Genomic DNA, 26,234 nt, shown 5'->3' with positions numbered 1-26,234 from the left:
TAGTCAACTTCACTATTTCCTCCTATCGTCCAAGACTGATTAAAGTCCTGAGGATTTTAGGCAGCTATATGAATTTAAAGCACTATGATGGATACCAATATTTAGCCCAATAGTTTGATATTTCTTTGTGAGAGTAGGGGTGCATGTGTTGCCATTCTAACACACGTCAGTACCATGAGTCTTATGGAGGCCTTACACATCAGTTGTACAGCAGTGTTGGTAGTGCAGAACATCTCAGCTGAGCTTGCTGTGCTGGAGATAAAACCTCAAAGACAAAAACTATCAACAGTCAGCTAAGCGTGAATTGCAGCATCATGTGTCAACTGTCTCTGTCCTGTCCTTTGTGAAAACAGACAGCTCTGCACGCAATTCCATTCACACAACGCTTTTAACAACAAAACAAAAAACTCAGCAGTCAGTGTAGACAATTCCCCGTCAGTTCAAAGCTTGGTAGTCCTCTGCAAAAGGCATGCAAGGTAGTCCACAGCTGGCCTCTGGATGAGGTGTCTCCTGGGTGAGCAAGTCCTGAGGAACTCTCTTGCTTCTGTGTACCTACCAGCTGAGTGCATTTTGGGCTAATTTGAGCTTCTTTCAAAATAAAAATTGATTTGTTGACAGTAGCGCGGAGCAAGCATGTTTGGAGTGTTATTCAGCTGTCAAAATATTGTATTGCTGATGGGTATTCTTTTGCCATCCCTGTGCAAAAGGAGGAGCTCCAGTCTGGCATCTTGCTAGTTTTCTCACTGCATTGCTAATGTTGACTTTTTTGGGGTTTTTAGCATTTCTGATTTTTTACTCGTTGGGACATTCCGGTGTCTCTGATTCTTTCTTTTTTATTTAAAGGGGAGGGAGGAATATAGAGAAACAGGTAACTTCTTGTCTTTACAGAGTTTCTGAACTTGTTCTCTCTTGTTATCTTGAAATCATCTTGTTGCTGACACATCATTATCATTTTCTTCATTTAGCGATGATAAAATAGTAGAAGAACAACCAGAGGAAGATGAGGAGCTAACCGTTGTGGAAGATGAAGATGCTGATGATGATGATGATGACGGTGATGAAATTGAAGAAGAGACAGAGGAAGAGTATGAGGCGGCAACTGAAAGAACTACCAGTATTGCAACCACTACGACCACAACTACAGAGTCTGTGGAAGAGGTTGTCAGAGGTAAATTCATGGGCATTTATCTTGGGACTGGAAAACCAATCTTGCTGCTTTGCATGTTTGCCCTTTACAACAAAAAATGTTCCAAACAGCAAAATACCCTAAGTTGCAGCATTGTTGTGCTTTGGCTTCTGTAATTTTCACATTGAATCCCCACCCCTTTCCCATTACAAATATTCTTTGGAGGTGTCTGTCTATGAAGTGTGGTTGTTGTGTATGATGCAGATGGAAGCAGAAGGGTTGGTTTTATTTTAAAGTAACACTAAATAAAATTTGATGCAATATGTAGCAAATACCACAGCAAAAGTATGTGTGTGGGTTATCCTGTGCATGTGTTGCAGAAGGATAGGGAGTGTCAATTCAAAGCAGAAGGTAGCACTAGCTGGTTTTGTCTCTTATATTAACAGCAGTGATTAGTCATTTTGTGTGATTTCTGTTAGAAACCTCTTTCCAATATTTCTCCATGAACTAGTAATTCAGTAAAATCAAATTAATTTAGAAAAAACTATGCAGAAAAGTGAACCTAACTAATGAGTTGTATTGGGGGGGAGGAGGAAATAGGAGTGCATTTCCCAAAAAGGAAAACATGGAGTGAGAAAGAACTCTTCATTTCTAAAATCTGTTTTTCGTGTTATTTTGTAGTTATTAACATAACTGCATTTTAAACTTTGAATTTTACCCTAGTCTATGAACAACATAGCAACTTAATATTTTTAAATGCCACATTTCTTGTACTATACATATTTGAATGAATTATCCTTATATTTCTATTTTAATAAGTGCAATTTGATGTGGTTTAAATCTCAGTAAGATAGATGCTAATTTTTCTACAGTGCTTACATCTTTACCAATAAGTGCTGGAGATGATGGCAGAAAATGAAATTAAAGGCTACAGTTAAAAAGAAAGGAGTTGGGACATGCAGGAGGCAGAGGAAAAATGGCGGCGATTGGGGCAGTCGAGAAACGAGGCAGAAAACATCTGGCCTGGCTCCTTTCCTCTCCCCTTGCTTTCCCACGCCCTGCCTCTGGGGATGCTTGGGACTGAAGTGCCAGCAGAGTCCCCCATTTTGCATGTGGCAGCATCCTTTTCTCTTGAACTGTGGTGCCAATGTTTGGCAGAGCAGGTGTGGAGCAGAGGGCTGCCGGCTACGATTCATCACACGTGCCAAGGACAGAAGGGTGCGCAGGGTATGCTTTGGAAAAAGCAGAGTTACTTCATTTACGTTTTTCCGTTCAGTCTGCATGCACATAAGCTCGCTAATCAAAAGCACTAATGCTTCGCTAAAATCACTTGCAAATGTTTCTTTCTAAGGCTGGTAATGCAGTCTTGTGCATTTCTGTCATATATAACTGCGTTGAGTGTTTTGCTCAGTTATTGGAAAGCCATTTCAGTGAGGAGGGAGTGGGAGGAGATTATGTTTAAATCTTTAAACCAATTAAATATATTTCCATATGTGAGCTTTCACCACCTGGGGATAAAATGTCCCGTTCTCACCGGTAAATGAATATTGAGAGAGAGAGAGGAGAAAAAAAAAAAGTAGTACACTTGACTTTAATGGGATTTTGGATGAGTGGAAATGAGGACACATTAGGTAGAACGTGTTTCTTTACTGAGGTTGACATTTCAAAGAGGTTAAGATATTTAGCCTTCAGGAAAGTAGTGTGTAATAATATGAATGTAAAATACAAGAGAGATGAGGCAAACTATTGAAGCCACCTTTTAAAAATCCTTTAGAAATGTATACACTTGCTAGCTGATAATGAAATGCTATTGTCCTCTTTTACCCAAGTCTAAAATTTCCCACCTTGGGTGACTGTCAGTAAAATAAGTGTTGCTGCAGGTGAGGTGAGGGCAATCTGTTACCAATACAAGTCTTCAGCACAGTTCTGCCCCAGCCCTTTGGGCTTTCTGACCTCCAGCTGTCCTGTCGAGACTGTCCCTGAGTGTGTGTAAATGGCATCTGACAGAGCTGCACTGTGCAAAATGCTTGCTTATTTTTAAATGTAGAAGTGTCCAAATAACTTAGAGCCTTGGCCCTTGCTTTTACTTCCCTTGCTGCACTTGTGAGAAGGCTTCCTACAGGGCCCCTGTCCTCCTGATGCAGCCAGCCGATCCAGCATAGGAACTTCAGTGGTGAGCATCTGCTGTTGTCTTGCTGTTGCAAACATCTGCTGTTGTCGCTGTCAGTGCAAACGAAAGAAGCAGAGGTACCTTGTAGACTATGTATTAAGAAGTGGTCCATCCTATGGAGACACCTTGAAAGCCTTTCCAGGTGGGGTTAAGTGTTGGAGTTTCATTCTCATGGACATGAGCTCTGCTCAGGCTGCTTTTCCCAAGCATTACTAAGTGCAGTTCATAAAATGTATCCTAGGATGCTCTTCATGGACACTTTACAGCCAGTTTTATGTACGCTTTATGAAGCTGTGACTAATATTATGTCATTAGCATTAAAGAGCACAGTGAGTGGGTTTGCCCAATTTGAGAGGAGTTGCTTGTCGTGTGTGAAATCAACAAAGAGCAGCTCTTCAAAACCATAAATTAGGATCTAAATTTGGGCTGGTCGTGAGCCCTTTCTCCCCCAAATCAATGGAACGATTGCCGTCAACTATAAGTAATTGAAAAGCATAAATGTGATGTTATACTTTAAAGATACTTGAGCTATTGTACAATCAATTTGTCAGGCAATTTTATTTCTATGCGTATTTTAATGAATCGTGATCAAAGTAGCCATAGCAGAACTACTTGCAAACTTACTTCCAGACAATGGGAGAGGTCATTGGCACAAGGACAATCTTTTAATTCAGTTTCTGCAGCAACCATATTTTGACAAGCTATAGTGTTTATTCAAAAATGTGAATCAATTTTTCCTAGCATGGTACTTGCCAGTATTCACTTTCCTGCCTTTTGTGAAGGATCATCTCTACTCTTAGTTCATATGGAGTAGGGCAGCAAACCCAGTTTAAACTTTGATAACTCTTGCTGAAGTTCAGATGTTAAATCCAGCTGATTGTGGGTCTGATGTTGCAGGGATCTAAAGAGTGAAATTAATGTCAGGTCAACGTTTTTCACCTTTCATCACCGGGAGATGTTATCACTGAACTTGTGCTGAAGAAAGTGTGGCTCGGTTATGAAGCTCTGCAGGAGAACTTTGGCTCTTGACTTTTGTCCCTATATGGAGCAAAGGAGGTGACTCTGCTGGCCAGGATTTAAGCAAGGGAGCAGTTTGATTTCTACTGCCATCGTTGCAGCATCGCGAGTGTTACAGAGCTGCTCGCAAGGCATCCAGGCTCCAGGTGATTCTTCCAGTGTGTGACCAAAGCAAGCAGGAGCGCTGCTCCCCATCACGTGCAATTGTTTGTGATTTCGTTTCTGCTGTCCTTCAGCACAGTAGGTGACGAGAAAAATCAGTCTCTCTTGACGTACAATAAAGAATAAGCAATTTCAGCTTAGTGCTTCCCATTAACATAGCAGTCGATCAGGTCTCATTTAAAGGAGAGCAGCGGGGTCAGCGCAGCAGCCTGGCAGAAAACACTTGGCAGCTTCTTCACATACCTATCAGCAGATGCGGGGGATTCAGCAGCATAAGCTTGACCTGCCTCATCTAGCGTATAATGTTGCCCTTTAGCAATTGGTTTTGCTTTCTGTAATTCAGCTGGATTTCTTTGAACAGTTAGGAAAGAATTTAAGCAGTCCTGCTTGATGTGACATTTTGACTGTGTCTACAATCTGGAGTTGCAAGCGAGAGACCGTATGCTGGTTTCCTAGCAAGAGAAAAGTAGCCTGATGTTTGTATGGTAGCTCTTAGCTTTATTGATCTAGCATGGGGTTTTTTTGCTGAAGATTTTTATGTCTAAAAGACTTTAAATCCATTCAGTGACAGCTACCATCTATTCTAAGGCAAGGGAGGTTAACCCTGATTACTAGACCTATCAACTGTAAATTTGGGGATAATATTAGTAGCATATGCTGGATTAATTGGGCTTTTTTTCACCCTCCATAGATTTGGCCCACTTTCTTCTTTGAAAGGTTATTATCTTTCTTTTAAAGTAGTAGTTCCTTGTTCTTCATTTGCTTCAAGACTATGCAGTATACTTTAGCTGGAAAAAGATAATGTGTGATTGTATTCCATATTAAGATCCATAGGTTGCTATATGAAGAGTACACATTATGATAACTCTACCTTTTTTTTTGTTAGGAGATCTTCATTAAGAATGATAATCTGCTCTAACATATGACAAGAGCTGATAAAATTAACCTAATGGATTTGCATTAAAATGACTGATAGCTTTTGATAGACATTATAATTTAAAGCACAGCTATTCTACCATGATATAATACTTCAAGGTATGTTGCAATTGGAAGAAATCTTTTTTTTATGATCTAGTAATCTTGTTGATGGAAAAGCAATATATTATTATTATTTTGGGTCAAGGGCAAAAGTACCAAAATACTAAACACAGCAACAGTAGTGTTTTATGTAAGGTTGGAGGGTGGAGTGTGGTTTCATTTGAAATGTATCCTGCCAGAAGAAATCCCCCAAGAATCTGTTTCCCTAGAGAAAATGTAGTTTTACTATATTGAAGCAGTAATTAATTGAATATTTTGTTTTGCTGTATAAAAAGACTGGAATGAGCTTTTGTGCTAATCTTCATATTCACTCACATATTCATTCACAATGTTAGCATAACCATGATGTTATGTGGAAATGATGCCTTTTCTAAAATACACATAAATTATGAAATTTTATTGACCTACATTTAAAATCAAGCTGGGCTTTTTGTTTGGATTCTGGCCATCAGTAGTAACTATATGGCACCTTGGTTCAAAATGTAGGTTTGTTGTCCACAAGTAAATAGAAAATGTATTTTTATGTATTTGTTCCACTTGGGAATTATAAGGCTTTGTATTCTAGCCAAGTATACAATTAATTTTTTTTCATATTCCAAATATTCCCCTTCAGTAACTTAAGAATAGACATTAAAGAGAGAAATTAAATCTCAATTGCACAGGATCGAAATCACAATTTTAGGGTATTTAACAGTTTTAGAAGAGCTGTTCTTCAGTATTGCATTTAGAAGTCATCATTTTGCTTTTTTCTTTTAATTTTCTCTGTAGAAAGTATTTGGCAATTTTGTAGCTTGTGCACCAACTTTATTCCTAGACCATGTGCCAACTTCACAGCTGTCTTCTCCTAATTCCAAAAACCTCTTCTGAAGTCAGCTTTTGTCTTTGAATACTCAAACTAAAATTTGGCTGCCTCTTCTAACCATATATTCAGAATGAGGAAGTTTTGTTTCAGTGAAATTATCTTTAAATATTCCCTTTTGATTAATTCATTGAGCAAAACAGTATTGTGCCTTTTTGGAACATGAACAGCATAACTAAAAGAAAAACAGAGTGCATTTACTCTTGTCTAATTTTTCTCAGCTAGTTAAAAAATGGAGACTAATATGGGTACATGTGTATTAATATCCTCAAACTATAGCTCTCAGATCCTGAAGACACGGAAGCCAAAATTACTCCAGTTGTAATATTGTATATACTACCGCATGATAAAGTGGAGCATATATGTCATGATACGTATTTGAGAGGTTTATTCCTTTGGCCTCGCTTGCATTAATCAATTACTCTGTTCTTCAGTGAAATATCAGTGGTAAACTGTAAGATTGTGAGCCCATATACCTAAGCAGCTAAGTGGTTTAGGTCCTTGTTTAAGGCTTGTTCAGGTCCCGTGTGATTATGATACGCAATTTAAACTGACAGCAACATAGACAAAGCAAACATACCAGTGCTAGTGAGTTGGTTCATACCACCGGTATGATTTATTTGTATGTACTTGACAATATCAACTTCAAGTTTGAAGGGCTGTTAGTATAGAAAGAGTCATCAATACAATGTATTTTCCATTACCATGGCTAAATTTAAAAACTTGTAATATTTGTAAGCCACCATGACGGCATCTTTCTACTGTAGCGTTAGGGTAAAGAGGTTTTTCAGAGGTGTAAACTAAACATAGGACCCAACTTCCAAGACAGGTCAGAGTTGGTAGTCTAACTCCTCCTGTTTGTCCTTTTTTTTTCTTAAATCTCTTCAAATTTAATTTCTGATTCAAAGTCTGGGACTGACTGTGCCAGCATTTAAATGAGCTTAGTTCTCATGATCATGTAAATAAATTCAAATCCTGAAGAAAATAATGAGTAACCTTGATGTTTACAGTGATAGAAGTATGTAAATGTAGCTTTAATTTCTGCCCCCCCCCCCCCCCCCCCGAAGTTTAAATTCTGTTTCAGATTCCTCAATTGCAAATGTTGTTGTTCACAGAGTAAGTGTTGGTCCCATGTGGAAAAAAAACCACGGAGTTGAGATTTTGAAATAAAGCAATTATAGTTTCACTTTGATTTGAAATGGGTTTTCTTCAAGGAACAGAAAAAACCCACAATTTATATGGTAATGAAAAAATTTAAAATGCCATTCAGAACTATATTTTATATTTCCCTCTGTAAAAACTGATCGTCAAAAGTATCTAAAGTGTTTGCACATAAATTCTAATTAGCTCTACTTAGAGCATTTTGGTAAGTGAGTATTTATGGAAGTACTTTGTGTAAAGCCACTATAAATCAATGTCTACATACTTGAAGACTGTGTATTTCCTAGGGTGCTGAAGTCTGTGCTTTTCAAAGAAAAAATAACGTAGTCAGTGCCGATGTTTAGTGTAACTGATTAGTTTTCAGTACATCACTATAACTATTAATTTAAAAGCAAATCAAAAAGCTTTGCCACAGCACTGTCCTTTAGGGAATGATGTACCTGCTTGGTTAGAAACAACTCTTCTAGCATCAAGAGGCTGGAATAAGTATAAGAAGCTTGGAATGAGGAAAGTTGAATTATACTTTCCTGATTATCTCAAAAAGAATTTGCCATTTCAGAGAAGGAATGTATTGGCAACTGTAATCTTTGGTTTAGGGCACAGAGAAGATAGAGGAATTTTACTATTGAAGAAGGAGTGTTTCAAAACTGTAAGAGTCTGAAAACAGAATTTAGACCACTTATGAACCTGGGTTGTGGCAAAGTCTTGTCCTCTTTAATTTTAGCCAGTTTCGTGAAGCCATTGGCAAATATGCATCTTTGGAGGGGGGAGAGAGTGAGCAAGTTCCTTAAACAAAGCAAAGCTCACCATTAATGCTGTACTGGATACAAATTATTTGTGGTATCAAGTAAAATTGAATTACACAGTTGCAAAAAGTAACTCCTCTTTTAATCAGTTTTCAGCAATAAGATTAATATATGAAGCAAAGACAGCTTTGAATTTTTTGATGAATCATTTAGCAGTTTATGCTGCCTGCCTGCTGCTAATATCTGAAAATACCATAGCTCATCCATCATAGGCATTAATTGCTACACTCAGTACCAGTGGAAGGGGAAATGGTATTTGGATTAATAGCCCAAGAAAACCTGTTGAATTTCCCATCTTGGCACTTCATTTCCCCATGTTCTCAGGTGAGGTGGTACAACAGAGGATCAAATGCAGTGGCTTTTTTCTGTAAGGCCAAGATATGGAGAGGCATTGGAGGAACAACCGGCCCACCAAAAGGAGTGATGGGACCACTTCCCAGACATTGAAGCTGGTTTAAAAATGTAACTTCAGCCAAAGCAGGGGTGAAGGAACGATACTCTGAGCCCTCCACAGAGAACAGGCAATGGTGGACAGTGTCGGTGACACTGGGAAAGGGATGACAGCAGCAAGAAGTTTCCTAGACTGGACCAGCAACATGCTTCCCTTAAACACAGCAGTCATGAAACAGTAACCCAGAGCATTTGTCTCCTCTCTTGTTTAATCTTCATTTGGGTTGTAAACTGTTTACACAGTAGACCAATTCTCTCTGCAGTTAAATAATTGCCATTTATGTCTCACCAACAGCAGTACGGTTGGCTGTGCAGACTGGAGGGGAGGATGTCCTTCCGCTGCCCTGCACTGTCAGCACCAGCCTGGTGGGAGATGACAGGTCAGGCAGGAGGCAGGTCCCTGGCCACAACACTAGGCTGCAGTGCTTCAGGCTTGCTCTTTTTAATATGTTACCCTGTGGTTTCCTGAAAGCTTGTTCAAGTGCATCTTCATGAGTATAAATGACTTTAGTTTCCAAAGAGCCAATTCCTTGTTATCACTGGCATCAGTTATTTGATGGGCAATTACCTTTGCTTTTGCACGTGCAAAAAAAAAAATAATCTCTGCTGCTATTTCTATGAGAGGAATACCTAGAGGAAATTTCAGATTATATCTGCGAACTGTTCGCATCCTGATAACATATAACAATGCAAAATGAAATAAATCAGACTTTATAAGAGAACTAGTCTTTTGCAGGAAACCTAGAAGGCGCTTACTGTGTGGATAGAGGTCAGCCCATAGCCAACATTAACTAAGAAAGACTGAGTTGTTGAGACCTTTGTGTTTTTTGAAATGACATTTTCTGTCAGCAAAAATTCTCTTGATTATACCTGTCTCTTTAATGTCAAGAGTCACTATTCATTTTTAACTGACATATGGCAGCTCTTCCAAGGCTGTGCAAAGTTGGCTTTACATGAAGACTTGACTGTATAATTGGACAGCAGGGCTGGATTTGATTTTAAAATAAATCAGAAGAAACACTTGTATGCTAAATGTGGTCTATAACTAATTATATGCTAGTATACAATTAATTGTAATTAATGTGTTGTGCAATTAAATATTCTTACTTTGTTTTCTCTTAAAGGAAAAAAAGCCTAGTATTCCTTCACCCCCTGCTATTCCTTTCCCCCTAATTACTTGGTACAGGATTGTGACATTTGTAGCACATCCTTGATGTTTGTGAACGCTTGGTTCTGTTTCTCTTAGATCAAATGTATGCTCCCTGAAATTGATTCCTGACATTATTTGTAGATACAATATGTGAATACGTTCAAGACATGTAAAATTATACCTGCATTATATATTTAAGGCAATGGAGGTATACACTGACTGCCAATGACAATTGGACATAAAATCTGTTTATAAATAGCAGTGCTCCTGGGGAGAGTGAAGTGATGGATCAGGACAGACTCTGAAAAGCAGGATTCTTTGTAGCCAGCATCTGAGAGGTGATGAACATGCAGGGCATTTTAAGTGCTAATGCACTGATATTTCTTCATACCTTGCAACCCTTAGGGATCTGCCACAAAACTCAAATATATGCAGAGAATTTAGAAGCCTCTCGCTGAACATACCAGTTCGCCTATGCAATGCGTGGGATGAAAGCAAATGAGGGGTGTATTGGTGTTTAACATTATGTAGATTTGAAAGGACTTATGCAGCATGTTGAAAGATAAAACTGTTTTTGTCTGTTTGGAACATTACTGGTAAAGGGCTATACGTTTACATGTGTAATTGGCTGAATTCCAAATTGCAGGGAGAATTTGCTTTGTCTTCCTTTAATTTGTGTGGTTTGGTTCTTCCCTCGGGTTTTCATGTGTTGCAGGATGTAGGCAGAGACTGTGGCAGCTCACAATGAACACAAACACAAACCGGTTTAATTTTTTTTCCTGTATATATTCACTGGGGATGAGATTTCCTCCCATGGATGGGTTAAAGCTACAGCAGAATTTTATATATGTGAGCCCTCAAACTGTGAATTAAAAACCCTGTGCCAGGCAGCTTGCAAGAGGGAATTTCTCTGGCAGTGACTATATATAAATAGGTGTCTGAAGAGAATTTGTTTTCGTGTATAACTCATTAATATTTTGGTTTTGTTTTTTTCTTTTGTACAAGTTAGGAAACCATCTTGATTTGGGCAAGGAGGGGTTAATATAGCTAAAAAAACAACAAGAAAAAAGGTGGCTCTTTCTGATTTCAGATGTTCCCCTTCCAGACAAGTATGGAATGGGCTGCTTGGGCAGGAATCTGCCTGGCACCATTGGCAGACCCCGTTGAGAGCCAGTGGTTGTACCCATCTGGCCTGGAAGCAGACGAAACTTCATGCTTGTACCAGTGCCACCATGCTGGAGCTTTTTCAGGGCAACATCCCTCAGTGCCTGCAGGTCAAGTAGCTAGAAACATGCAACTATAGGCAGGCTAAGGAGTCTTAGTGGCACGCATCTGAGTCAGTTAAAAATTTACCTTCGTTGTCTCCGGGGTGGTTTTCCGGGGAAGGGTTTCCTGTTCCCTGAAACACCTCCTCGGTACATCGCCTTCCTCACTCTCGTGCGTGGACATTGAGAGGTACCTAATTAAGAAACTGAGACAATACTACTTACATGCTAAATATGGTTCCTCCGGGTCTCCTCTGACTAGAGGTGTGCTCTGAGCAAGCCGAGACTGGTCCCTGCCGCGCGATGATCTCCCGCTGGTACTTTGACGTGGCCGAAGGAAAGTGCGCGCCCTTCTTTTACGGCGGCTGCGGCGGGAACCGGAACAACTTTGACTCGGAGGAATACTGCATGGCGGTCTGTGGCAGTGTCAGTAAGTGCCCCTCCACGCCTCCCTTGCTCCTGCATGGTGGGAGCAGGCCTGGGCTCACACTAACCCCTGGCCGCGGTCTGTCCAACACCTCCGCTCACCGCTAGATCCTCATTAGCCTCTCGCTAACCCAGCATGGTAGTGGGCGACTTCTTGGTGCTGTAGACGGGGGTCTGCAAGTAGGTAGCTAAAAGCCTAACACTTCTTTAGACGAGGCCTTTACACTCACCTTCTCTTAATTTTCTGTCAAAGCGTACTGACATCTTGTCTGTCTCTGTGTGTGCATGTACAATGCGTGTGCAGAAAAAAGCATAAACTTTAGGGAAGCCTCAGGTAAGTTTAAAAATAGTTCATAGTTTTTACAACATATTTTCATGTATTATTTCTGACCTTTTTTAATCAAAGCAATACAAGCTCATTAAAATAACAGATTGTTTATTTCCAGATTTTTTTTTTCTTTTTGTTTGTTTGTTTTTAGTTTGACTGAATAATTTCTGTGTGTTTGCAATGAAAAGGGGAGAAATGACATTTGATTTTTTTAGGTTTTCCTGAGAGCTGTGATGCACACCATATGTTTTAATAATCATTTTCCCTGAAGAAAGAGTGTTGCACTGTGATTTTTGGTTTGAGAAGGATGGCTTTGTCCATCGCAGGATATTAAAGCTGATGAATCAGACACTGGATTTATCAGCTGGATTTTGGGTTGGGAGCCTCTGGTACACTCCCCTCCAATCTGCCTTGCCAGCACGTACTCTTGGGAGAGTATTGGCTGCCATTTACATCTGACACATTAAGAGTGAGTACATATTTCACTGCCCTGCCTGCTCACAGGGCATGGAGGAGCAGCATGTTAGGGCTCCTCTTAGCAAAATATTTTCCAAACTGCACCTAGGAATGTTTGCAGTAAGTAGAAGGCTTAAAAATGCACACAAACACATGCAGAGTCCTAGCAAGGTGTGCTGTGTGTGTCTTGAAGCAGAGTAGCTGACCTGTGTTTTATTGGAGCAGGAGCAAGAGCAGTTGTGGAGGCAGGATTGCTGCTCCAGTGCTGCAGCTGCATTTCATCTCAGCGTCTTTTAGAACTGTTCATGGCAAAGCTCCATGGAAGGACATGTAGAAAGTCTACCACCAGGCGAGTGAGGAGGGTACCTCATGGACAGTGATCAGTTTCTGCAACAAGACACAAGATGTAGTGAAGAGAAAGAAGAACTGTGCAGTAGAGTTGAGTGAGGTCTATAATATATTTGCTAAAAGAATGAAATTTTGAACCATTAAGTTCCTGTGTTAGGCAAGACCTTTCCAGAGATGCAAAACATGGTTTGTCTCTGATTGCGTGCTCTGTGACAGGCAAGAAAAAGTGAGACTTTGTATCAGGTGGAATGAGGACAGTAGTAGGAAAAAAAAAAGAAGAACTTTAAAGAAGAAATATTTATGCAATGAAAAATGCAGGGTATGTGATACTGACAAGTAGTTGATACTGTAGATGGGGAAGGAGGAAAGAAAAGTACACTGAAGCTAGCTGGCTTATGCAGATTAGAGGTATAGAAAAAACACTGCAGTGAGAGAGATGTTGAAGAATAAGCCTAGAAAAGCCACTTGAGCTCTTATGCATTTAGTTTCAGGTAGCCAAGATGACGCTGTGTTTATTCTTTACTATTATGGCCAACAGAGAATTTGTAAAGGATTATTATCTTTTTCAGTAATGTGGGTAAATATCATGCATAAGTGGTGATTGGATCCCAGACAAGATGATAGCCATCAAAACTAATAACGGAAAACAGCTGAGAAGCTGAACCTTTTGCTACTTTGCATCTGGAAGTAGTCTCAGTTAGCAAGGGAAGAATGACAGGACTGAACATGATTTACCTGCAAGAGCTTTGGATATTTCAGCCGTTTGCCTTGGTCTATTTGAGGCAAATGAAAGTCACCTACCTCTGATAGTACCCCTCTTGTGACAATGTCTGTTCCTTTCCCCAGAAATTAAAAAAAAGGGGGGCGGAGGGGGGCTTCATCCTTATGTTTCATGTCCAACAAGGCAGGATTAAATGAAGAATAGCTATAGGCCTTTTGTGCTGAGCATTTTGCTTTTATGGTCAGTATAAGAGTTTCTAAAAGCTGCATATGCTAGTTCTTGTTGGGAAAAGTCAGCCTTTTCACATACCTGGTAGGAATTAAGAATTATTACGGCCTTTGTCAGCATTACTAAAAAAAAAACCTCTATATTTTTGTGAAGGCTGGACAATAAGTAAGGACTTGTAGTAGACCTTGACTCTTGCAAGATTGCAGTTTTTTTAAACATCCAGTTTTTACAGCTTGCTTTTGGCTCCTGCCCTTCAAGCTGAGCTGTATGGGTGCATTTCTTTGTCCAAATTCTGCAGTGGGACTATGTGCAGACTCAAAGTTATCCGAAGATCACACATCTTGCATAAAGAGCTGTAGTTACTCACCCAGCACTTCAAATCTGAGAGTTTCTTTTCTGGCTTTTACAGTGCTGCGAAATTATTACACAGAGGGAAGGGTGTTGCTGACTAAAAGAGCAGTCACATCACAAAACAGACTTCATGAGAATTATTCTCATGAAATAAAACTTGGAGGGGTGAGATTTGGATTTGTCACTTTGATAATGCAGTGGTGTTGCCTTTCATATACAGGTTGTAGGTGAAATCATAGCACTGACTGCTTGTAATAGCAAGCAAGCAGACTTTATAGTGTATTACTCTTCCAGTCAACCTAGTGATCTTTTTGCAGGAAATCTTATGCTACAAGGGGTGACCTCAGCCATGATCTTAAAAAGAATATTATGGATTGAATGAAACTTGGAAATTGGACTGTCTTCCTTCCTTCAAACTTCTCTTGGCAGCAGAAGTTGTTCAGGTCATGCTGTTTGGGAAGACTGGCAATCCTCTCACAGCATGTAGAATCAGAAATTAAATAAGAAACTACTTCTAAATTTGCTATATATGATATTCATTAGGATCTTCAGATAGCCCCAGGAGATTCCTCTCTATCTCATGGAACTTGTTTTGGGTTTGTTTGTGGTTTTTTTTCCTTAAGTTCAGTTCAATAAAGTAATGCCAAGAGCATTACCATTTGTGTTCTTTCCATAGTTATCTTGGTTTACTTTGGGATTCCCAATTTTTGGTCTGAGCCATTAGTTTGAATACTTGAGCTGCTTGGCTTCATTTGCACAACTAGTGGTAAGGAAAAATAGAGCTGGTCTTGTCTTTTAAAATAGATCTACCAGAGAGCTTTTTCCTGTTTTGTTTTTGGGGTTTGGGGTTTGGGGGGGGGGGGGGTGTCTTCAGTAGTTTCTCAAACAACATTTGAGTCTATGGGGTACACTTGCCAAGCTACTTTAGTTAGATTTTTGTTACTGTATTTTCATGTTAGTTCAGTGTGTTCTATACACCTGTTATTTCTGTTCCGAAATTAACTTTGTTTTCCTCTGGTTTTGTCTCCTGTCTCAGTATCACCATGCTGTTTCTCCTTATTCTTCATCATTTTACTGAATAGAAATGCTAATGAAAATAATTAGAAGTGCTGAATATTATATGTTTCAGCACTTAAGTGAGAGCTTGTCTTTGGTATTGATCTAATGTTGCTGAAAGTTTTTTTTACCTGGCTGTGGCACGGGCACCACCCTCACCCCAATCCCACAGAAGAAAAGAAGAAAAACAGTGGAGAAGAGTTTCTATCTAGGCCACCCCTGCTCTGTCCTGTCTTTCCGCCCTACCCCCCTACCCTGTCACCCTTAACTTATAACTTAATCTTTCTATTTGAACTTTGTGCCTCCCCCCTACCGTTCATGCTTATTTATTTACTCCATTCTTTATTCCTTTTCTCTCCAATGTTCACATTATTGTTGCTCCCTTGTGTCCTATAAAAAAACAGTGAGCCTCTCTTAGGCAGGAGACAAGATGGGTGCTAAAAGCACATCTTTCCTTTGTCCAGCTGTAGTTTGCTTTGTAGGCTAAACTAGTTAGATATTACAGAGAGTAATATGAAATAGTGCATAGTGGTTGTGTTTCACTCGAATAGTGGGCAAAGGGTGAAAGGGTGGGATTTGAGTTTATTTTTCTCATAATTTTTCTCAGTCCATTGAAATTGGACTGAGCCAAAACCTGGGGATGTTCTGTTTTCACAAATACTCATATACTATGAATACTGAAAGTATGAATACTGAATACTAATGTCCTGAACACATTGTCTACAGAAAAAAAAAAATCATGTTTTATTCTGCTTCCTTGCTGAAGCGTCTTTGCCTTGATCTGAAAAGGTGAGTCTGTCCTGTCATGCAAAACTATCAATGAATTTGACCAGCATTCTGAGGTCTGAGAAGTGATTTGTCTGTTGGGTAGGAACTACTATTGTCAAATTTTTCATTCATCACCCAGCTACCTGGGAATTGATATATAATTGCCCTAGAAGTAGAAGGCTTTAAGGATCTTGTTACCAGTTCCTTCAGCCTGCCAGACCACATGCTCTCTCCCTATTGATTTTTAATAAGGGTGTTCAATACTGTCTACCGTTTCTATTCAATATAAGGACTCAAACTTCTACTGTGTGACTGGCTATAATGGCTCCTTTGAAGTCATCAGGATCTTTCAGGCAGTTAATTCCGATTTAATGACCTCAGAATGAGTATGTACTGACAAGAATAAGCAGAAGATGATAAATTGTTGTTATCGAAGGAATTATTTCTGTCTTACTATCATACTAAAAAATAACCTATCGTATGAATTTTTTCACTTGTCTCTTAATTGTTGCTTGTTAAACATCCTTAAAGCTGTAGGAAATATATTTTTTTAATACACACTATTTTGAAATTACGTTGATATTCAGGTCTTAACTTTGGGACACAAGGAGCTTCAAAGCTGGGAAAATCCGTTCTCTTAAATGTACTTCATTTGTCAGTTATTGCATAGGAGACAGCTCTCCCAGCAGATCCTGCAGCCGCGGCATGGTACATTCAGAGCGGAGTGGAATTCATGATGCCTTGTTTTCATTTGTCCTGCATCTAAAGCACAAGAGTAAGACTAATATGGGGGATCCACTCTTACTGCTTTTCATATAGGCTAACGTCAGCTTGCCTACAGATTAGTATCTGTCTGTCCCTGATAATTGATGAGATCAGTCTTAATGTGTTTCCAGTTCATGCCCGTACATGAGGGGAATATTCACAACTTCTAGCGTTTTGCAGTGTCCAGTTTAATTTCTCTACAGCGGTACTGTGAATAACAGTCCGTACCTTCTAACAGCAGAAGCTTATAAGATGATAATCCTGTTGTCAGTAATTTCCTTTATCCACTTATTGTTTGGGATCTTGACGTCTCCCTAGTTAGCAGGAAGTAAAATATTTTGGCAGCTGAACTTGCATGCCAACTTCCAGAGCGTGTCTAAGGCATTAAAGAACTGCAGTGCATTCCTTTAAGCAGAATGGTAAAGTATACCCATTTTTTAGTTAGGTAGCACATTTTAATCCTTCGTCTTATTTACTGGGTGATTGCTCATTTTACCTCTACAACTACAGATACTGCTTGAGTTTGAAGTCAGGTAGGAGGCTTAAAGACAGAAAGCAGGCCACGTCCAGAGCACATTCAGCTGGACTGGCTGATACTGCCCTTTCACTGCTCGTGAGCTTTATGGGGGAGTTGGCAGGCCTCGGTCTATAAAAGCAGCAGAGCTTGCAAGTTGCTTCATGCCAGGAATGCGGTTTTTTTGACAACGCACTTAGGGCTGAAAAATATTCATCACAGCAACCAGCTACAATACTTATTTGTCACAGCACTACAGGAGATATGATTTAAAATACAAAAGTCTAGTGATAACATTTCAAATCCTAAAAATCTGCCTTTGTAAGTAGTGATATTGCAGGGAAGCATTTCACATAAGTACGAAGTCTTTTATTTGAATGAATAAAAACCCCCAAGTTACTAGAAATTCACTAAGCCAGTCACACTAGGACAACCTGTTGCTTCATCACAAAGGCTTTTTATATTCAATTGTCTTACTCCTTCCCAAATTAGCAGTAAAAGGGACATTACCTCTCAATGCTTTACTTAAATGTGTCCCTCTCTCACCGTCTCCAGCATGAATTGCCTGTATCTGCTGGTTTTATCTTCTCTGGCATGAAAACTCAGCTGAATCATTCATCTTGGTGAAGTTGAGGCCAGTTTCGAATAGTGTAGATGAATTGTTAAGAAAAACATTTTTTCACAGTTCTTCATTCATTGTGAGTGCTTGACACTTAATAGTAAGTGACTAGGAGATATAACTGGATGACTTCTACTGTCTATTTAAATTGTTAATTTTGACTAACACCTTTAGTGGATGCAAGTGACTAATTTCTGTTTCCACAGTTCCTTCCATCTATATAAATTCGCACTTATAGTTCACCCTTGAACCACACATGGAGCCAGTGTCGGACTGGGCCTTTTTAAAAAGCAGTTAGGTAAAGTTTAGGATTCAAAAGGGAGATGATGCAAATATTTTCATATACCAGAGTTGGACTATTGATAATTTCAAGCTCTGGGAATTTTATTAATGTGATGTATTATTGTAGACACTGTTTTTGCTGTAACTTGTTTTGTTGAATCTAACCACAGGTTGGTTTGATGTTATTTGGGTTTTTTTTCACTCTGTGGAACTTGATGACTCTTGTTTACAACCTTGGCAGAAGGCATGTTCAGAAGGATACTTCTGTCTTGTGTTTGTTCTCATTTAATGTAACAGGTGAAGAATTTAATGAGGTTTTTTCCTTCATAAATATTTAAACTTATGGTGACAAATAAAAAGAGAATGACCTTGAAACAGAGTATTGCAAAGATGCTTGAGGAAAGTTTGCTTTGGAGGCCTCCTCCCAAGCACAAAATGAATTGAAGAACTGAGAGGGGTCTGATCTGAGCAATTAATGGCCAACACGAGTGTCAAATGGATATAAACAAGGCAAAATTGCATTTGTCAGGGCTGGTGAAAAGGAAGTTGCATTCATGGAGATGTGATGAAAGCATGATTGCCAAGTTCTAGCTGTGCATGGATAGGAAATGTATCTTGAAATTATTACACAGAGGATTCTTATATAAGAAAATTTGACTTAAACCTAGTTTAGGTGGCAAGTATCAACTTTAGTTAAGGCAATAGTTGAGGAATAATACGAGTATGGTATGTTTTGTTGGGTTTTTTTCCTCTTCCAGGAGTCTCTGTGAGGGATTGCATGAAACTGTCTTTCAGGCTGCCTATTGTTTTGATGCCATACCAACTATTTAAATTATAACATATCAAAGGAAGATAGGATCAGTCTTTGCAAAGTAAAGTTCAAGAAGGAATGTAACTTTTAAACATGTGATTTTTCTGTCTCAATACAATTAATCATATTTTCAGGCCAAGGTTGCTACATTGACCTGTAATTATTCTTTCAATACTAATGCAAGTTATGAAATATTACAGAAACTGTATGCAGTCTTTTATGACAAAGTAGTTTAGCCTTGATCAGTAACAAAAACAATGAGATAACCCAACTATTAAGAAGGAAAGAGCATCCCTCAGGAACACTGTGTTGTCTTTCATGTATTAACTCTTTTCATGTCACCTGTGCCTGGAATTATCTTTCAAATAAACTAGTAGACATTTTTTAATAACATGCTTTCTAATCTGCTTTAGGAACATTCATCTAATTTAACAAAATCTTGGAAGCTAAGACACAGCTTGAAATTGGAGAAGTCAGCTCTCAGAACTGGTGAATCTTTTTACTGCTTCAGATGTGATCCCTGAACATACAACCACTAGTGTTACAGAGGGCTTTTTTTCTGAAGTCCGTACCAACATGCATATACTTTTTTCTGACAGAAGAATATATTTGTTTTTATCTAGTCTGTTAGTCCATGTTTTGTGCTTTTGGAATTGCTACCATTGTGGTCAGAATTCCTCAGCTATTATGAAGAACACTTTACTTTCAAAGACTTTTTGGGTGTCTTAAAGATAGTTGTCAAAACATGAGGATAAAGCAAATGTGCAAGATAACCATTTAGCTGGGTTTTATTTATGTGATCATGAGCCTTAATATCAATGAATAACTTAAGGGGAGTTTGCATTATTGAGCATCTTTGCTGAAAATTAAAAAGTGAGCAGCTGGAGTTGAGTGGCCTTAAGGACAGGAGTACCAGGCTCTGGTCGTGATCAGCAGTTCGCTGCTCTGCAGTTGGCTTCCAGGCAGGGAGATGTGCTGATGAGCCACAAGGCGAAAGATCTGTCTTCCAGAACTCCTGCCAGTCCAGGGGTGATACCAACCCTTGGAGCACAGCAGTGCTGTCTGTTTGCCCCCCAAAACCCTAAAAAGAAACCAGCGGCAGCAGCAACCTGCGGCTTACAGGTAAAACACTAAAACTGGGAACGTCTGGTTTTCACTCTCACAAGGTCTCCCTTGTGCTGTTGACTGTGGGAGGAATTCTGCACTCCCCTTTATTCTTAGTTTTAGACAAGGTTCAGAAAGTTGTCGTGGTAAAAGAGTGCATGAAGACAAAGTAATTAAAAGTGAAAAGGAATGGCAGTTTGCCTGCTGGTCCAGCTCACAGTGCTAAGAATGAGAATAGTTGTCTATAATGCAGTAGCTTATGTATAGTATGTAAATGCACTTGCTCTTCTGTGCCCCAGTATCGACCTTTACTAGAAGACATACCAGTGTGGCACACACTTTTCTCCAAGTAATTAAATTATATTCAACTTAACAACTTCTTATGTAAAAACTCATCCTGGTACATACTATTCCCTACGTTTAAAATAATGGTGATTGGCTGCAATCTTAGATATGCCTTTCCCAGCCTTCGTTTGTCTTGTATCATTCAGCCGGTAATATGTCCATTTTGTAATAAAAAGGTAATCATTGTTTTCCTTCCCTGTTGTTTAGATTCTGTTCATTGGTTTTGCCACCCTGCTGTAAGCAGAGTAGTTTATTCACAAAAGAATGGGGATACCGTCTTGTAAAAACAGCTCATTTCACAAGGTAGCAGTAGCAATAATAGAAACCCTTCTTGGTAAAGATACTCTGTATGCACTTGTGATTGTCAGAAGTGCTATAATTAGTTGTGATCTTAGTCAACAACTGAAAGCTTTGATCCTAATCCTTCATTAATGAGGCAGTTGTGTATGTGGAATTCAGAGGCAATGAATGCCATCCACTGAATCCATCCATTGTAACTGGGTAATGCTTTCATTTCAAATGGTTTCCCATCTTATATGCAACAGCCAATGTCATTCAGAAAAGGAGCATATCCTAATCCTTTCATTTCATATGAGATTGGCGAGTGAGTGGTTTTTTTTTTCCACTGGAGATGCTGATATGGATTATTTATTTTTATGTGAAACAGTAAAACAGAATCTGGGGGCATATTGTTGCATTTTTCTTCCTTTTTTTTGCCCCCCTGGTCTTCTGATATGTAAAAGATGTTGTTAAATAGCAAAATGTGTAGAGCATAATTTGGCTGTATTATTGAACCTGTGCAAAGGATAGGTTTTGTGCCAACAGCCATGAAGAAATTTTAAAATGTTTCTGCTTTATTCAGTGAAGAAATTTTAAAATGTTTCTGCTTTATGCAGAAGAAGGGAGGCTCAGTATTTTTGTAACTCTTGGGGGGACAGCTGCTGGTTATTGTTATGTTGGAATCACAAGGGGGTTTTTAACATGCTATTGGTAATTATTTTTTTTTAATAGTGGATGGAGAAGTTGTCACATAATCATTTTCAGACTTTATAAATATAGGGAGTGAAATCTTGCAGGGTTATTTGGTTTTCAGCAGACTGGTTATTTTATGTCAGAGAAATACTTAAGATTTCAAAGTACTTTAATAGCTAACCACTTACAAAAAGACCACTTCTGAATCTGTTATAACAGAAAACAAAACCGTATATGACCATTTCATCTCACCTTTTAGTATTTTCCTAAACATAGACACTGAACTTCTTAATGAAACTTAACCCTATTTTTTAAGAGTTTAAACAGTGTCTCCGTTTGCAGAGTGAGATGTGGTTGGTGTTGGTAGGTTGGTTGGTCTCTTCAGCCACCAGCAGCCAAATACACGTTCCAGGAGCGGTAGGCATGCTGAGTCCTTACGGCTGGCTTTGCGCAAGCTCAGCCTACTCTGATGAGTGCTGGGCATGGACCCGTGCCAGCAGCAAGTAGGGAGGGAGAAAACACCAGGTTTACCTCTTGCTTTCACACCTGTTCACTGGCTGGGTTTCGGAAGGAGATGCTGAAGCAGGATGTTTTTGAGGATTCTTTTGGGCAACTCAGCATGTCTTTGCATAAGTTGTTCAAATACTTAATTGCACTTACTATTGAAAGTAGGTGGCTTATTTCTGATCTGGATTTCCAGCCTTATTTCTGTCTAGCTTCGGTTTCCAGCCATCAGACGTTGGTTGCTTCTTTCCGATAAAGCTGTTGTCAGAAATCTTTTCTCAGTAGAGATTTTCTAAATCAAATTAGTCCCCTGGTGGATGAGTGTAAGTGATTGAGCTTCTTACCATGAGACAGGTCCCCCAAGCTCCCATGAGTCTACATGCCCGTTTCTGCGCCCTCTATCTTTTTGGGAGCATGTAGTAGAGAGCCACGTGTGGTGTTACATCAGCCTTTTGCCTTTCGCGCAAGGTTGGGGTAGTAGCTTTCTCCTCCTATGCAGTATTGCTCTTCGTTAGCATGACCCTCTTCAGCATTAGCTTGAGAGAGCAGGTTGCAGTTGGGTACTGATGTACTGCCCACATCCTTTCCGATGCTCCTGGGCACAGCCTAGCTGTCTCAGGCATCCAGGTATGTGGCATTTAATGCCTAGTCACTGTTTGATTTGGTTTTGCACAGCTTTTGGAGGGGGCTTGGTGCTCTGACATCCTCAGCACGAGGCACTGAAATCAGGTTTTCCAGTTCTTAGCACCTGCTACTCTCACCTGTTCAGAAATGCACCAGCAAGCATGCCAGCGAGAAGTAAGCGTTATTGTCCAAAAAATCTGGGCCATAAAGGCCGCATGTGTGAGACAGAAGCTTCTGAAAATCATACCTTGAATGTACAGGTGGCTTAACTGATCTCAGTGCAAACGCTGGTGACCTTTTTTCCTGTTCGATAATTAAAGGTTACATTTGCGTAATTTATTGGACAGTTATTTAGATAGTCAGTTCTTTCCACTCACATTTGTACAGACTTCAATTAAAAAAAAAAAAAAATCTATAAAAGATGGAGAAGGATGGCAAATGCGCTAGAGCTGTCCCCCATTCAACCTTCCTGTGCTAAATCCTGCTGTGTCCTGCAGAGGCAGTGAGAGGAGGGCGTAGACAGAGGGGAATCCTCTTCACACAGAGCCTGATTAAACTGTGGAACTCAGTGCTGCACCATATTGTGAATGTTAAATCTCATGCAAGTTTTGTGGGGAAAAAAAAATAAAATTAGAGTAATGGAAGGAAAATCCATGAGGTTAGTTAAACATTGCAAAAGAGTATTCACTGCTCTTGCCTGGGGGTGTTTAGTGAACCCCTATCAGGCAACAGGAGCCAGGAAGGGCTGGTGTTGCTCGGTCTGACACTTAAATTTCTTCCTGCTTTGAAATAAAATTTTCTTTTCATTTTCTAAATGGAATTAAAATGTACTGTACTTAACTGCAGCTTCAGGAAAGGTAAAGATTAAATTAATTTGATGTTTGAGAGATTAAAAGTATCCTGGTTTTAGTTGGGACAGAGTTACCTGTCTTCCTAGTAGCTGGTACGGTGCTATGTTTTGAGTTCAGTATGCGAAGAATGTTGACAACACTGATGTTTTCAGTTATTGCTCAGTAGTGTTTAGACTATAGTCAAGGATTTTTCAGCTTCTCATGCCCAGCCAGCGAGAAAGCTGGAGGGGCACAAGAAGTTGGCACAGGACACAGCTGACCCTAACTGGCCAACTGGTGTCGCGTGAAGTTTAGGAACTGGGAAGTGGGGGCGGGGAATGGCCGCTGGGGGACTGGCGGGGTGTAGATCGGCGGGTGGTGAGCAATTGCCCTGCACATCATTTGTACATTCCAATTCTTTTATTATTACTGTTGTCATTTTAATAGTGTTATCATTATTATTATTCGTTTCTTCTTTTCTATTAAACCGTTCTTATCTCAACCCACGAGTTTTACTTCTTTTCCTGATTTACTCCCCCATCCCACTGGATGAGGTGAAGTGAGTAAGCGGCTGTGTGGTGCTTAGTTGCTGGCTGGGGTTAAACCACGACAGTCCATTTTGGCACCCAACGTGGGGCACGAAGGGTTGAGATAACGACAAACCTGACCAGAGCTTGTTAAATTTGTTATAAGCATTCATTATATTGGTCTAATAGTCGCTGGTCACTATGTTGATTTATGTGTTCTTAGAGTTGTTGCTCTGGTTTTTAAAGCTCTGTTATGTATCACCTCGCTCGCTGTTTGTAGTTCCCCTGCTACTGCTTATCATCCGTGGGAGGTGGATTAAGGTTTTCACTTTGATGTGTTGTATAACACTGGTTTATGGTATGATAAAGTTGTCAGCTGTGGGATTAATACAGTACTTGCACTCAGCATTGTCACCTTTATACTGCGGGAGCCATCTGTGGGAAACTATTAATAATCACACCATTTACCTTTCCTCCTTGGAAAGCCAGTCTATGGGTGTGTCCTGGTTTCAGGTGGGATAGAGTTAATTGTCCTCCTAGTAGCTGGTACAGTGCTATGTTTTGAGTTCAGCATGCGAACAATGTTGATAACACTGATGTTTTCAGTTGGTGCTCAGTAGTGTTTAGACTATAGTCAAGGATTGTTCAGCTTCTCATGCCCAGCCAGGGCACAAGAAGTTGGCACACGACACAGCCAGGGCACCTGACCCAAACTGGCCAACGGCGTATTCCATACCATGGGACGTCCCATCTAGTTTAGGAACTGGAAGTGGGGGGCAGGGAATCGCCGCTCGGGGACTGGCTGGGTGTTGGTCGGCAGGTGGTGAGCAATTGCCCTGAGCATCATTTGTACATTCCAATCCTTTTATTACTGCTGTTGTCATTTTATTATTGTTATCATTATCATTATTAGTTTCTTCTTTTCTGTTCTTCTTTTCTGTTCTATTAAACCGTTCTTATCTCAACCCAGGAATCTTACTTCTTTTTTCCTGATTTTCTCCCTCATCCCACTGGATGGGGGGGAGTGAGTGAGCGGCTGCGTGGTGCTTAGTTGCTGGCTGGGGTTAAACTACGACAGGGTGGGGTACCTTTCTTCCCCTCTCCTTTCTCTGTCAGTCCAATTACAATGGTGTTTGAGAATTTTGAAAAATTTGAATACTCTTGGGATGTTGAGACTAGCATGGTCCTAGCCCTACTGCTAAGAATTAGCATGCTTCTGAATGTGGTTCAGCTCTTGTTTAAGGTTAAACAACTATTTAAGAACACCCAGAGATCTGCCCCGAGGCTGGATAATTATGAGTGGCAGGGTGCGTGGGGTAGTATGGGCAAGTACCTAGAAAAGTGGGCACCTCCAGTGTTTTGGAAATTCACCCCTGAACAAGTGCAGAATCCAGAAGAACTAGTAAAATATTTGGAAAACGTTTGCTGCCACCCTGGCAACTCCAGAGAGATACAAATCACTGCAACATGCTGGAGCCTGGCCCATGCCTATCAAGCCCTGTTCAACACCACTCAGTACCCTCAAGGGGAAGAGAAAGTCTCTGGACCTAACAACAAAACAATGAGCACCGCGGCCACTCAAACCTCAGCAACAGGCGCTGCAGCCCTTCCAGGTCCGGCAAGGAGCACTGAAGGCACCCAGACCTTGGCGACAGGCACCATGAACCCTCCAGCCCCGGCGACGAGCACTGCTGCTACCCAAACCTCAGTGACAGACACTGTGGTTATCCAAAACCTGGCGAGCGGTACTGCAACTGAACCAGCCTACCAACCTGCACCAGTATCAGTTGCCCTTGTACAGAAAAAGAAATATACAAAAAAAATCAGTTCACTTAGCGAAGGAGCGAGATGAACCAGGGTCATCATGGGAACAGAAGGAAGAGGCAGAACCAGAAGTAATAACCCAGTCCCTATCCTTGAGTGAGGTACGGGATATGCGAAAAGATTTTGGCTGCCGAATAGGTGAGCATATTATCACCTGGTTCCTCCAATGCTGAGACAACGGTGCTAATAGCTTGGAATTAGAAGGTAGGGAAGCCAAGCAGCTGGGATCACTTGCCAGGGAAGGTGGCATTGACAAGGCAACTGGAAAAGGGACACAAGCCATCAGCCTCAGGAGGCGATTCCTGTCAAGCGCGAAGGAAAGGTACCCCTTTCAGGAAGATGTTATATGTCAATCAAGCAAGTGGACCATCATGGAAAGAGGTATCCAATATCTGAGGGAATTAGCTGTGCTAGAGATGATTCATCATGACCCAGACAACCCACAATTACCCAAAGATCCAGACGAAGTCCAGTGCACACGACCCATGTGGCGGAAGTTTGTACGGAGCACACCATCGTCCTATGCCAACGCATTGGCGATAATGACCTGGAAGGATGAAGAGGCACCAACAGTGGAGGAAGTGGCTCGCCTACTCCGTCAATACGAAGAAAATCTCTTCTCCTCCC

The 26,234-nt window shown here is 40.2% G+C and overlaps 1 protein-coding gene across 5 annotated transcripts in view; it reads left to right on the top strand.

Moving 5' to 3' along the window:
* The window catches only part of APP (amyloid beta precursor protein), a 238,368-nt gene that overhangs the window by 134,031 nt on the left and 78,103 nt on the right, over positions 1-26,234 (top strand). For 3 of the 5 annotated variants that reach the window (XM_049835159.1, XM_049835160.1, XM_049835158.1), the window contains exons 6-7: positions 966-1,168; positions 11,467-11,634. In XM_049835159.1, the coding sequence (XP_049691116.1) occupies positions 966-1,168; positions 11,467-11,634 (371 nt within the window). The remainder of the gene's footprint in view (positions 1-965; positions 1,169-11,466; positions 11,635-26,234) is intronic. The other 2 variants (XM_049835163.1, XM_049835161.1) reach the window with 1 other exon arrangement.

The sequence above is a fragment of the Accipiter gentilis genome, chromosome 32 (genome assembly GCF_929443795.1).
Source record: "Accipiter gentilis chromosome 32, bAccGen1.1, whole genome shotgun sequence".
NCBI classification, from domain to species: Eukaryota; Metazoa; Chordata; class Aves; order Accipitriformes; family Accipitridae; genus Astur; species Astur gentilis.
This window is presented reverse-complemented; position numbering and strand designations above follow the sequence as displayed.